The 12,913-nt window shown below is 53.9% G+C and overlaps 1 protein-coding gene across 6 annotated transcripts in view; it reads right to left on the bottom strand.

The window, feature by feature from the left end:
• POU2F3 (POU class 2 homeobox 3) overlaps positions 1-3,175 on the bottom strand; it is an 85,477-nt gene extending 82,302 nt beyond the window's left edge. For 4 of the 6 annotated variants that reach the window (XM_030917202.1, XM_010356989.2, XM_030917204.1 and 1 more), the window contains exon 1: positions 2,950-3,143. Coding sequence is in view for 2 of the 6 variants with exons in the window: in XM_030917204.1 (XP_030773064.1) it covers positions 2,950-2,977 (28 nt within the window). In the remaining 4 variants the exon portion in view is untranslated. Of the gene's footprint in view, positions 1-105; positions 215-2,949 lie in introns of those variants that run through there. The other 2 variants (XM_010356986.2, XM_030917203.1) reach the window with 2 other exon arrangements.
• Between the last annotated feature and the right edge of the window lie 9,738 nt (positions 3,176-12,913).

Below are 12,913 nucleotides of genomic sequence, written 5' to 3'. Positions count from 1 at the left end.
CCTGGGACCAGGCTACTCTGGGAAAGCAGAAGCCATCTCTCTCCTAGCATCCATCTTCATGTTCTCGGAAGGACGGGAGCTCCCTCTGGCTCCTCCCTCACATACCTGCTGATGCTGGCGCTTCCACCAGGAGACTTCAAAGGACCCACCAGCCCCGCTTCTGAGCCAGCCAAGGCTCCAACTCTCCACCAGAAGAGACTTCTCTCATTTCTTCTCAGTCCCACCATCAGGCCTTCCAACCCAAATGCTATTCCTGAGCTCCAACTGGCACCCGTCTGTGAGCCTCAGCCCCTCTTTCCCAACCTTGGTGGGGAACAGCCCACAGTGAGGAGAAAGGCAGAGAAAGAGGCACCTGGAGCAAACCAGGTGTGCCCCCGTCAGCTGGCTTCCCACTGCTTTCCTTTGTCTCTTATCTGCCTCCCGAGCTGGCCGCCTCTGGCCTACTTCTCTGTCTGTTTTTTGTCAGGGAGCAGGGTGCCCTTCCTTGCTGCGGAGGCCTTGTGTCTTGTGACCTGCCTGCTCAGGTCTTTGTGCTTCCAGTGAGAGATGTTCTATAAAGTACAAGGTGCGAAGGCTCCAGACAGACCTGAATCATGGCTCATACCCAGGTTATCAGAGCAAGACAATGGGGTTGACTCGGGCTGGCCCCAGTGCAAGTGCAGCCTTCAGAGTAGGGGACCTGGGAGCAAGCCTATGCTCTAGTTTGTGTGCTCCTGTTCATCCTCCTTCCTCCATCCAAACTCCTCCAGTAAATCAATTAAGGAGGAGACCCCAAGGGCCCAGCCCCGGGAATTCACAGGGGAAGCGCTGGGAATCAAGCTCAGTAGGATGTAGGATTATCGTGGCAGGGGAAAATGGGACTCGAAAGGGACCACATTTCCCAAAGAGGATCCTGGACTAAGGGACCCTAAAGAGGGACCCATCATGAGATATTCCACAGAAGGAAGAGCGATCTCCTCCACAGACCCCACAGCAGGGTGCGCACTGCAAGACCCTACAAAGAAGATCTTGAACCATAAAGGCCACCAGGAGGACCCAGCAAGGAGAGCCGTCCAATAGAGACCCAGTCAGAGAGAGGGGACAGAAAGTCCCAAACTCAGAGACCTCTGGAGGTGCCACTGAAGGGGAACCCTCAGACACTACAGAGGGGCCAAGACCCAGAAACTGCACAGGGAGGCCAGGTAGCCCTGAGCGGGGAGTGGGCTGGGGAGGGAACAGGCAAATGGAGAGAGATGAATTGGGGAATCTACCCCAGTTATGTGGAGACCCCGCCTTGAGGAGTCGCCCCACCTGGGGTTGAGCTCAGTCCCCCCCATGTGTTGGGAATCCCTGCTCACAGGGACAGGGTGGAGAAGGTGTCTGGGCTTCTGAGAAGCATCAGCCAGGAGCTCACTCCCGGGGAAGGCATAGGGGGCTGGGCCCTCTCTCCACCTCATCCTCTGCTGCACTCTGCTCTCTGCTATATCCTCTGAGGCCCCAGGCTGCCTCCCTGATGGGTCCCAACTGTCCCACCCCCTCCCACTTCTGCAGAATGGGAGCCTCCAGTAGACAAGCAGGTGGAAAACCCCCAGGAAGTCTGTGATCTTGATGCTAAAAAACCTCCCATCCACTGCTAAGCCCACCTTTCTGAAGAGCCTTGCTCCCAGTCAAACCCTGGCCTTCTCTGCGGGAAGTGAAGGGGAGAGCACCTACCCGGGACCTGCCCGAGGTATGCCCAGTTTAGAAACAGATTTTCCTCAGACTCTGGATGACAACCAGTTGGATGGTTTCTTCCGCCTCACCTAGCCCTTCTGGCACGTCCTGGGGAGCCACTCAGCGCCAACATCTCACTGCCAGCCTGCCTCTCACTCGGCCCTGCCAGGAAACAGCATCTGGGGAACTGGGCACTCAAGGTCCCTCCCTCCAGGCACTCACTGATGCTTGTTTTCAGGTTGGGGAGGCCTCAGACCTGCTCTGCTCCTTGGGGTGGGTCTGGAGAATTGCCTCCTCCCTACTCTCCCAGAAAGGAGACCAGGTAACAACATTTCCATCAACAGCCCCCAAATCCTAAAGAAAGATCACTGGGTCCTGCCCACTTTGAGAGTAAGTTGCTAGGTTAGAAATGGCCAGGTCAGGTACTGCTTTCTTCACCTGTTCTTTGCTCAGGCCCTGTGACCTCCAGAAGGCCCACCCTAACACCAAGCCCCAAGCCAAGCCCAACCTGGCTGCCTGGCAGCTCCTGCCTTAGCCCAGCTGTGGAAGGAGGAACAGCAAGGTGAATGGCACGGCATGGGCACTCCATGCCCACCTCTCATTCATTCATGCAGGGAAGCCTGACTCCCGGCAAAGCATTTGCATCTCCTAGATTTCCACCCCTTAGGGAAGGAAGGCATGGGACATGGAATCTAGAGGATGTGTCTGTCACCATTCCCTCTCAAATACATGGGGTATGGCCCCTGCCCCAGGGGCACCTCTGTAATTGTCCTACCTCACCCACTTCTCCTAAGCCCCCCGACCACATAAATGTCCGCTTTGCCACTATTTCACACATATGCCCGGACACCAGCACCCGGCATGTGGACATACACATTTCCCTCACTTAGGCACTCCCAGGTCCACACCCCTGACTGAGTGAGTGAACCACCCATCCCTGCAACCTCCTGAGACTATGACAGTTCAGCACACTGACGTCCCACACAACTGCCACTCCCCAGACCGGGGACTTCGAAGCCCTCCCGTCCTCCACCAGCCCCCACCCTTTTTCTTTTCCAGGGTTTCTTATCCCAGATCCCCTCCCTTTAGTCTGCAAACACTGACCGGCGCCCACCCCAGGACAACCCGCTATCCACACCGCCCTCTCCTGGCCGCTGGGAAACAAGCCCCCCCTCCCCGACCAGAACGCTGTCCCTCTCCTTCACCCCTGCCCACACGCAGTGACACCTGTCAGAGCTCATTCCCTCCGCCCCTCACCTGTGTGCATGGACTCCAGATTCACCATCCTGCCCCAGGTGGGGCCAAAGCCAGCGCCCCCCCAGGTCCCTCGCGACTGCCCCAGCCGGGCCCCCTGCGAAGCCAGCGTCTCCTTCCTCCAGCCCCCGGCCGCCGCCACCGCGGGAGCCGCTGCCGGAGCCGTCGCCGCCACTGTCGCGCGCTCCGCTGCTCCGGCCCGGGCAACACTCGGCGCCGCCAGGATTGCCACACTCCCCAGGTGAGCACGCGGCGCGGGGCGGGGGCCGCCGGCCACGCCCCCTGGCAGGAGCCCCGTGCCTGGCCCCGGGCCCATGCAAAGCAGCGATTTGCATACATGGAGCTGGGGACCTGGGGAGGGGGCCGAGGGTGCTGCCGGGGCTGGTCTCGATCCTGCGGAACACCTGCCTGCTCCAACCCGGCCTAGCAGCACCTCCTAACCGCGCCCGGAGTGGCGCGAACTCCTGGTCCTCTTCGCCCTTTTTAGGAAGCCCTGGCGTGTTCTCCAGCCTGAGCCCGAGCTTCCTTCTGGACAGATCCCGAAGTGTAAGCGCTGCAAAGAAGCTGGAGTGTTTGGAGAAGTCGGGGATCTGCTGGAAAGAATTCGGTTTTGGAATCTCACCTCTCAACCGCTTACCAGCAGTGTGGCTGGGACAAGGTTCTTCACCTCCCTGAGCTCATTTAACTCATCTGTAAAACAGTGCAGGTGCTAATCGGGTTCTCTATGAGGCTGAGCAAGTGGCCAAGCTAACCTAGCCCCCATGGCATCCTCACAGCATTGTGGGATTTAGAGGGCGTGCAGCTTATTATTAGCACAGTTTCCAGGTGCACACAACTGCTTCCTGCTTGCCCCTCCCTGTCTCCTGCCCCAGGTCCCAGGTTGCTGTGAGGATGGATGTGGAAGTTACCAGTGTCCAGGCTTTTGGTGACAGCCACCTTCCAGAGCTGGGAAGTGACTTGCTCAAAGGTGCACACTTCCCTAGTGACACAGCCTAGCTGGAATCAGGTCTCTGGACTCCCACTCCAGTGCTCTTTGCAGCACCCACCATAGGCTCATCCCTTTCTCTTCCTCTCTTCAAGTCCCAGCAAGTGGTTCTGTCACCACAGGATGGCCTGCATGGAAGCCCAGACGGCTGTGTGCAGACAGGACGGCAGGGCCTCGCTTTCCTTCCCAGACAGGACTCATGAAAATGTCTTCGCCTTAGTCCCACGGGCTACTCCCCGCGCACAGAACAGGTTTTGGGCTTTCCTGCCCCTACACCTTGTTTACAGTGTCCTTTCCCCCGGCACGCCCATCCCACCATGTACCCCAATCATTCCCACGATAACAACCAGCATTTCATGTGTTTTCACTGTGTGCCAAGCACTGGGCTGACCAACACTTGAGAGGCATCTTTCCTGCCTTCAGTTCTTGTTTAGTCCTCAAAACCTGTACATTGTACTATGATTACTGCCATTTTATAGATGGGGAAAATGAGGCTTGGAGAGTTTAAGTTCCATGTTCTTTTTTTTTTGAGATGGAGTCTCACTCTGTTACCCAGGCTGGAGTACAGTGGTGCGATCTCGGCTCACTGCAACCTCCCCCTCCTGGGTTCAAGCAATTCTCCTCAGCCTCTCGAGCAGCTGGGACTATAGGCGCGTGCCACCACGCCCAGCTAATTTTTGTGTCTTTAGTAGAGATGGGGTTTCACCATGTTAGCCAAGATGGTCTCGATCTCCTGACCTCGTGATCTGCCCACCTCAGCCTCCCAAAGTGCTGGGATGACAGACGTGAGCCACTGTGCCCGGCCTAAGTTCCATGTTCTTAACAGCCTTCGTGGCAGGTTCTGAGGGCCTTTTCTTAGCTTACCTCCTGGTTGGTAACTGATCAACTGTTTCATTCTATTGCCCCCACCCCAGCACCTAGAACAGGGCTAGGCACACAACAGGTATCAGAAAGTGTTCCGTGGGTGCTAGAGGATTAAGCCCCAGAAGATTAGGAAGCATTTAAGTGCTTCTTCAGATCCACATACGCCACCCTCCCCAGTCAGGATGGACCACTCCCAGATGGACCTCCTCTCTCCATGCTCCTGAAAAGAAGGGAGGAGAAAAACTTCTTGTTTCTTCTGGACGAGGAAAGAGACCAGCAAGGGCTTATTGGACGCCCAAGGGTGTGCCTCTCAGGACACTCAGCCTCTGTTCCTTCCTTCCCTCCTCTTCAACCCTCCCCCAGCTCCCATCCCCTTCCGGCCCTTTCTTCTCCTCCCCAACTCTAGGTTTGGCCCCTTCCCTGAAGTCCATTTCTTACCTACAACTGCGCTCACCTGCCACCATTCTGGAAAAATGCCTGCACACAGTTTATATACCCCTGTGTGCTTGTTATTTCCATATCTTGATTTGCATGTTATTTGCATGGCCATGTGCACCGAGGGTCTCATTCTCTGACCACCTTATCTGGGGTCTGTTGCCCTTTTTCATGTGCAAAGTCACCTTTCTTCTCTGGGCTTTAGTTTTCCAAAAGTCAGAGAGGCCCATATTTGATAATTACGAAGGGCCTTCTGGCACCAGCAGTCTAGGATTCTGGGGTTCTGAGGGGAATGGGGAGATGGAGTTCTTGTGGGGATTGGGGTGGGAACTGAGGCACGGATAGGACCTTGGAGGCTCACAGTTGGAGGCACAGCTTTGGGTTCCAAACTTGGGGTGTGGAGGTGGGAGGATGAACAGGTCAGAAGGGGCTGAGTGGGGAGAGGACAGCAGATACTGCCTCGTATTCATTCATCTGCTCATTCACTCAGTAAATACAGACTGAGTGCTTCCTACATGCCAAGAACTGTGCTCCATGCTGAACATACACCATCTTATTTTAGTCAGTGCCACTTTAGATGGAAGGTACAATTATTAGCACTCTGTTACAGATAAGAAAACAGGTTCAGAGAAGTAAATGCAGTTAGTAGACTATAGAGTTAGTATTTAGACCCAGTGCTGCCGACCTCAAAGCCAGTGATTTTAATCCTGCCCTCCAGTTTCTGAATCTAAGCTTCCCCTTCTCTTATCAGATAATGAGGTATAAGGAACCTAGATATCATTGAACCCCTTACTTGAGGGACCTGAGGCCCACGAGCAGGGGGACTTACCCTAGAAAACAGAACAAATATATGGTTCAGCAGACACCTTTCTACTCTTCCTACATATGCCTTCCTGAGGCTTAGAAGGTTGGGGTGCCCTCCAAGTCCCACCTGCGTATGGGGGTGAGGAAAACAGCGAGCAATCTTTATTCCTTCCTCTTTCTTTCCTTCCCTCTCTGACTTGCTTACCAATCACTTCAGTTAGATAAGCTTGGAACATAGAAAAACTCCTTCATCCTTTCCTCCTTTACCAGTTCTTGTAGTCTGCACGAAACCAGCTTTTTGAGCGCCAGCCTGGAGTGAGGTAACAGGGAAAGTGCCAACCCCCCCTGAGCCTGATACTCCATGTCCCTGTTTAGCTTAGGAGAGGAAAAGCTGTGGGGAAGAGAGAGAGAGAGATAGGGGGTTGCCTGGAGGTTAGAAAGGAACAGAAGAAAGAAAGGGAAAAAGAAGCCAGGACAGGAAATTTCTGTGCCTTTGGACATCAAAAGAGTTATATGCAAATAAAATGCAAATTAAATGCAAATCACCCCTCCCTCCCTCCTTTACCCCACCTCTCTCAACAGCTGGAGGACTTTTTTCAGAGTAGCAGAAGCCTTACTCCGGGACGCTGTGGGTTTGAAACTGTCAACTCTGACCCCTCCCCAGGCCCTCCTGGGCCTCCTGGAGTGACATCTAACCCCCTTGGCTGCACCTGTAGGGAGTCACTAGCGCCCCAGGCTTCATTTCTGTTTGAACATATCATCAGCTTCTTTTGCTTCTAGGATAGAAGGTCCTAAGAGTCAAGCCTCCTTTCCAGACACAGCGGGTGGAAATGGTGCACAGGCCTGGGGAGGGTACTGTGTGGAGTGGGCCCAAGCCCCCTCCCCACCTCAGCAGAGAAAAGGGACCTTCTTGGCTGTAGACCCTGGGCTCACTCCCATTTCCTGTCCTGTCAGCTGGATTGAGTTGTCAGGGCTAGGAGAAGGGCGGGGAGCGAGGCGTCCTGGAAGGCCACCAAGGAACAAGTCCCTTCTAGTCCTTTCCTTCTGCCAGATGGGCCACAGGGCCCAGAGCGTGGGGGTACAGGAGGGGGTCAGCTCCCTGTCCTTGGATCCATCAAAGAGAATAGATCCAAACTCAGATTCCCCATATAAGCAGATGGAAGCAAGGGAGAGACTAGGAAGGACTTCCAGGCCTGTTCTAAGTCATACGTCAAAGTACATCTGAGGGCATCATTGCCAGAAGGCTTTTTGGTGGAAGTGGGGTTTGTGTCAGGGTGACACAATGCAAGGTGTCTTGGGAACCAGGATGAGGTAACTGTGTCTGGGGAGGGCATGGGTAGAGGACAGCAGAGTCAGGATACAGAGCTATTCTCTGCTCTGATGTCTCTAATGCTGAATACCCTCTGTCCCTGCCCAAGGGATGTCTCCCCATACCCAGCCTTCACCCATATTGGGGGGCAGTACATACAAATTCATTGTCCATTTTGCACTTAAAAGTTCAGAATCATGGATAATAGCAACATATATTTAATTTAAAGACAACATAACAGCAACTCTGCTTCCAATCAACTTTTTTGACTTTGAGGCTGGCATTGAGCCTGAGTCGGATCTTTCTAACTGCACCTTCGACAGAGCCCAGCCTTGGTCTCTGCCTTGGCCAGTCCTTTCCTTTCTGCCCCGGCCTACCTCACCCCAGGTAACCCTCCCAGTCCACCTGCACGCTCAAGTCTAGGCCCAGCGCGCCCTCTTGTGGTCACAGGGGCATGTGACCCTGACTTCTGCACCTCTACCTGCAAGACCCTGGAGGTCTTTTCACGGGGGAGTGCCCATCCATGGCTGGCAAGTGCACAGAGGAGGGCCCCAGGTCTAGGCAAGATGGAGATGTTGAATTTAAGTTTCAGACCACCATTGAGTCTTCTAGTCCCTGCTCCCATCAAAGACCAGACCTCAGCCCAGAACCCCAGTTGGAGTCAGCCAGCTTGGTTGTTTCTACTCAGTCAACGCAGTGACAGGTGCTCCTGGCTTGTTGGGCTGTCCGTCCTGTTGCTGGACATCTCTGCCAGTCAAAATGTCCTACCTCCTGCACTGCCCTTTGCAGTGATCCCCGTGGGATCAGTGGCCATTCATCCATTTACAGCTGTGTCGGGGACCCACTGGAGCTGCATGGGGCTAGGAGCTGGGAATGTAACAGACACTGTCCCTACCTTCAGGATGCCTACAGTCATTGATGCTTTTGGACCAGGGAGCAGGCAGGTCCCTCATCCTGTGGCATGTGCTCTAGAAGGAAAGCACAGTGTGTGAGGGGAACCTGCCATGGGGCACAACTTTCCCAAATCTGGGCACATCGGGAAAGGCTTCTTGGAGGAAGAGACATCTAAGCTGCGATCCCCAGCTAAGAGGGAGAAAGCAAAAGGGAACAAACAGCATATTCCAGGAGGGGGCGTGGAGCATTTGCCGAGTCCCACTTAGTATAGACAAGGACTGAGTGTGAGAGGCGCAAAAGCAGGAGCCACAAGAGGGGTGATATTCACATGGGAAGGACCTGGAATCTGCCCTGACTTTGGTGAAAATAGTTCAACCATTTCAGTAACAGATGACGTGTGATACACATCCTAGCTGATTGCTGCGTAGCCTTGAGTAGCGATTCCAAGGTTGGAAAGTGCTGGGGAGGAGGATGCTGGCAAAAGTTGGTCTGTGAAGGAGCAGGGAGAAATAGGGCAGAGGTGGAGAGGGACCTGGTTTTGAGGTGTTTTTTATTTTGCTCTTGAGATGAAAAAGAATGTGAATTCTCCAGGGCCACTGGGAAGGAAGCAGGAAAGGGAGCAATGCTGGAGGAAGAGGGTTTCATTCCCCCAGAGAGGGAGGTCTGGAGGAGTTGGGAGAAAAGACATGCCGCCCTCAGGACAGGAGGGGAACTGGGAAGGTGGGTGCCAGTGCAGGTCAGGGAGTGGTGAAGAGGCTTCTCCTCTCAAGGCTTCTGCTTTCTGTGATGTAGGAGGGGAGGGAGATGCCTCTCATCCTGCCTCTCCCTTCTTGGGAATCAGGACCTTGTCACAGGAAGCAGGGCTGGTGAGATAGTCGCCCCCAAGGGGGATGTGGACACCACCCTTGTGACTGCCTTTCCCTGGCTCCACTGAGAGCCCCTGAGGTCCAACCCTTCTCCATGGAGGTCTGCACTGAATCCCCACCAAGTGAGCCTGCATTTTCTACCCACTTTTACCCTCTTCCCTTCTACCACTGAACCTTCCAGGTCCCCAGCTGGGGCCACTGTGGTTATCAGTCAGGGTCTCTGCAGGAAAACAGAACCAACTTAACTTGGAGTGCCTCTAACGAAGTTGTTATTGACAGAGATGCCAGTAGGCTTAAGGGAACCAGCACCCAGAGAGGAGCGGCACAGCGAAGTGAGTGCAGAAGAGGCAACAGGAGGAGACAGTGGTATGGGAGCCCCGCAAGATCTGGAGCCTTGGAGGAATGAAGCCAGTGCCACAGGTGTGGTGCTGAGGCAGTGAGGAGTGGGGAACTGACGCCCCACTGCTGTCCTGTGCTCCCATCTGCAGTGCTTCTCATCGGCTGAAGCCAGAGGGTGAGGGATCCCAGGTGAGGGCAGAGGAGGGTGGAGGGGAACGACCAGCTCAGCTGTCACCTGGCTACGGCCAATAGCTGATACTGAGAATAAGCCCTGGAATGCTGTCGTGTTTCTCACTGGTCAAACAGCGAACATTTTATGACAATATCAAGCGATGGCAGGTGTGATGATTCATTTTATGTGCCAATTTGGCCAGGCTCTCATACCCAGCTGTTTTGTCAAACATTAGCCTAGACGTTGCTGTGACGGTATTTTATAGACATGACAACCTTCATAATCAGCTGACTTTAAGTAAACGATCACCCCTGTATTGTGGGTGGTCCTCATCCAATCAGCTGAAGGCCTAAAGAGCGAAAATGGAGGTTTACTGAAGAAGGCATTCTACCTTGAGACTATAAGACAGGAATCCCACCTGAGCTTCCAGCCTGCTGCCCTGCGCTACAAATTTTGGACTCCAGGCTGGCCACAACATTAACTTTTGCCTCAGCTGCCAGACTGCTAGTTTGTTAGGATTTTGAGCTTGCCAGACCCCAACATCCAGCAAGCTAATTCCTTAAAATAAATCTTTCTGTGTGTGTGTATCTTACTGGTTCTGTTTCTCTGGAGACCCCTGGCTGATACCACAGGAATGTGAGAGAATGGGAACCTTCAGACATTGCTAGTTAAGTGTGTAAACTGGAACAGCGCCATCTGTAGGGTGATCTGACAGCATCTACAATGTTCATGCCTGTGACAGAGACATTCCAGTTGCAGCATCTACAGTGTTCATGCCTGTGACACAGACATTCCAGTTACCTGCTTTTTCTCTTCTTTTCTTTTCTTTTTGAGATTGCGTCTTGCTCCATCACCCAGGCTGGAGTGCAGTGGTCCGATCTTGGCTCACTGCAGCTTCCGCCTCCCGGATTCAAGCAATTCTCCTGCCTCAGCCTCTCCAGTAGCTGCGATTACAGGCACCCACGACCACGCCGGCTAATTTTTGTATTTTTAGTAGAGACGGGGTTTCGCCATGCCAGTCAGGCTGGTCTTGAACTTCTGACCTCAGGTGATCCACCTGCCTCGGCCTCCCAACGTGCTGGGATTAGAGTCAGTTGCCTGGTTTTTTCTATTCCTGCCTACAGCCTGGCTTGTAAGAGCAAGTCACAGTAAATAATTCGATTTTCCATCAGTAGCCGAACTGCCAATAGACCATTTGGGAGAATGTTAGGTGATGGGACATGGAACGCCAGTGTCGGGGAAGGCCTCAGAGATAACCGAGTGAGACTCTCTCTCTTATGGGATGTGTGTGACCCACCCACGGTCATGCAGAGCTGGGCCCTGGCGGGTGCCCATGCTCCTCACATACAACGCTGGCCTCGAGCCTTTGGTTCTTGAGAGTGGCACCTTGCCCTCCTTTCTGCCGGAGTCCCTGTCCCCTCATCCACCAGAGCCAGGTCCAATAAAGACCCTGGGGTCCCCCAGCTGTGGCCCACAGTTCCCCCACTGAAGGCCTCCCTTGGCTAACAAGCCTGAAGGGAGAGATGCCTGAAGAAAACCCATAGGAAGCCCACAGTGAGGTCCAAGCCCAGCCTGGGTGAGGTTGTCCAGGGAGCCAGGAACAACTCATCCTCCCGGCTTGCAGCAGCACCAGTGAGGGCTGGGTTTCTGGCCTCCCTGAAGGTGCTTTGCTTACCCTGGCAACGGGAAACCAGGAGTTTCTTCCTGCCAACTCTGGTCCCAGGGAAGCTTTGGACACTCTCCCCACCACCCCCTGCCCACCACACGTTCAGTGATTGCTACTACAGAGACTGGCCTAGCTGGTGCTCCACACTCCACACTCCTCCCTGGCCCACTGAGGCCCAGGTCCCCCTCCTGTAGGTGAGCTGTGCTCTCTGAGGTTCTGGCTGGCCAACCTCATAAAGCCATTTGGGTTGGGAGAGGGTGTGGAGTAAGAAGGACAGGGGTTGGATCCCAGTCCTGTTCTAACAAGATGTCTGGACTTGAACTTGGGCCGGTCGCACAATTTTATAAGGGAGCCACATCTATAAAATGTTATAGAATCGCTACAAGGAGCCAATGGCCTAATTTATATGAAGGCACTTTGTAAACCCTAAAGTCCGCAGAGAAACGAGCACTGATATTACCTCTCCCAGGTGTTTTACACGCCACAAAGGCCTCCTGCAATGGGGAAGTCTTATCTCAGTTTCCCAAACAGCTGACCACCGACATCGATTTCAACAAGCTCCTAAGTGATTCTGATGCACACTCAAATTTGCTTTTCAGCAAAGAAGTGACTGTCATGGCAGGATTTCAGGCGCTGTGACAGTGGGGCTGAGGCGGCTGGGCGAGCGCTTTGGAATGGTGGACTCCAGCCCTTGGATGTGGCCCTGTGGGAGGTGTCTACTTTGCAGAGTGTAAGGTCAGTCCAAAGTCTCAGGGAATCTTCTCATCCCCATCCCCTGAGACTAAGAAGGAGCCCAAGGCAGCTGACGTCTGTAGTGATGGTGGTTTTTTTTTGACATTGCTTTTTAAAAAAGCATTATTTTTGGTGACTTGGAAATCAGAAGAGAAGGCATACTGATTTGGGGACACCCCTTCCATCAAAAAAGGCACACAGGAGGTAGCAGGGGCCTTCTCCAAGTATCCCTCGCCTGCCTGGAGCAGTGGTTGGGGCTTGGGATGGGGGCCCTGGCAGAAAGGGAAGGAGAAAAAAGCCTGGGGGCGTGACCAATGGGACAGCTCCCTCCCCATCCCCCAGCAAGGGTGAGCTAGTCCTTGAAAACGGGTTCAGAAGGCAGGCGTGCTCACCTGAAAACGTTATCTTCCCGCGGACCCTCAGCTTAACCAAGGCCCAGCAAACCCAGCTCCCTCAACCCTCTGGCCTGCACGTAGGGGCAGTTGCAGCCTGTTCTGGGAGTTCTGGGAGCAGAGCAATGGGGACCCCCCTGCAAACCCCTTCTCTCTCCAAGGCCTTTGAGGAAGGATCTGACTCTCCCCATCTCTTCCCAGAGAAAGTTGAGTCCCCTGGGGAACCCATGAGACTCTCCCAGCCCCTAAAACACTCCTGCCTCCACCTCACCAAATCGTTACCATCTTCCAGCCTCAACCCACACCCCAACTCTTCCAGAAAGCCTTTCCCAATACATGCAGCCTGCACATCCCTCGTCTGGAACCATCCAGCACCCTGCCCGGCACTTCCTATTACAGCCTCTTCATGTTGAAAGATACTTTGGAAGTGAAGAGCCTTCCAGATGTCTGATTTCACTGCGTCAGGCTTATAGCTGCAGAAATGTCTGCTTTTTTTCCACTAATAGTAG

The sequence above is a fragment of the Rhinopithecus roxellana genome, chromosome 15, assembly GCF_007565055.1.
Source record: "Rhinopithecus roxellana isolate Shanxi Qingling chromosome 15, ASM756505v1, whole genome shotgun sequence".
Taxonomy (NCBI): Eukaryota; Metazoa; Chordata; class Mammalia; order Primates; family Cercopithecidae; genus Rhinopithecus; species Rhinopithecus roxellana.
The sequence above is the reverse complement of the archived record's forward strand: the minus strand, read 5'-3'. Positions and strand labels throughout refer to the sequence as shown.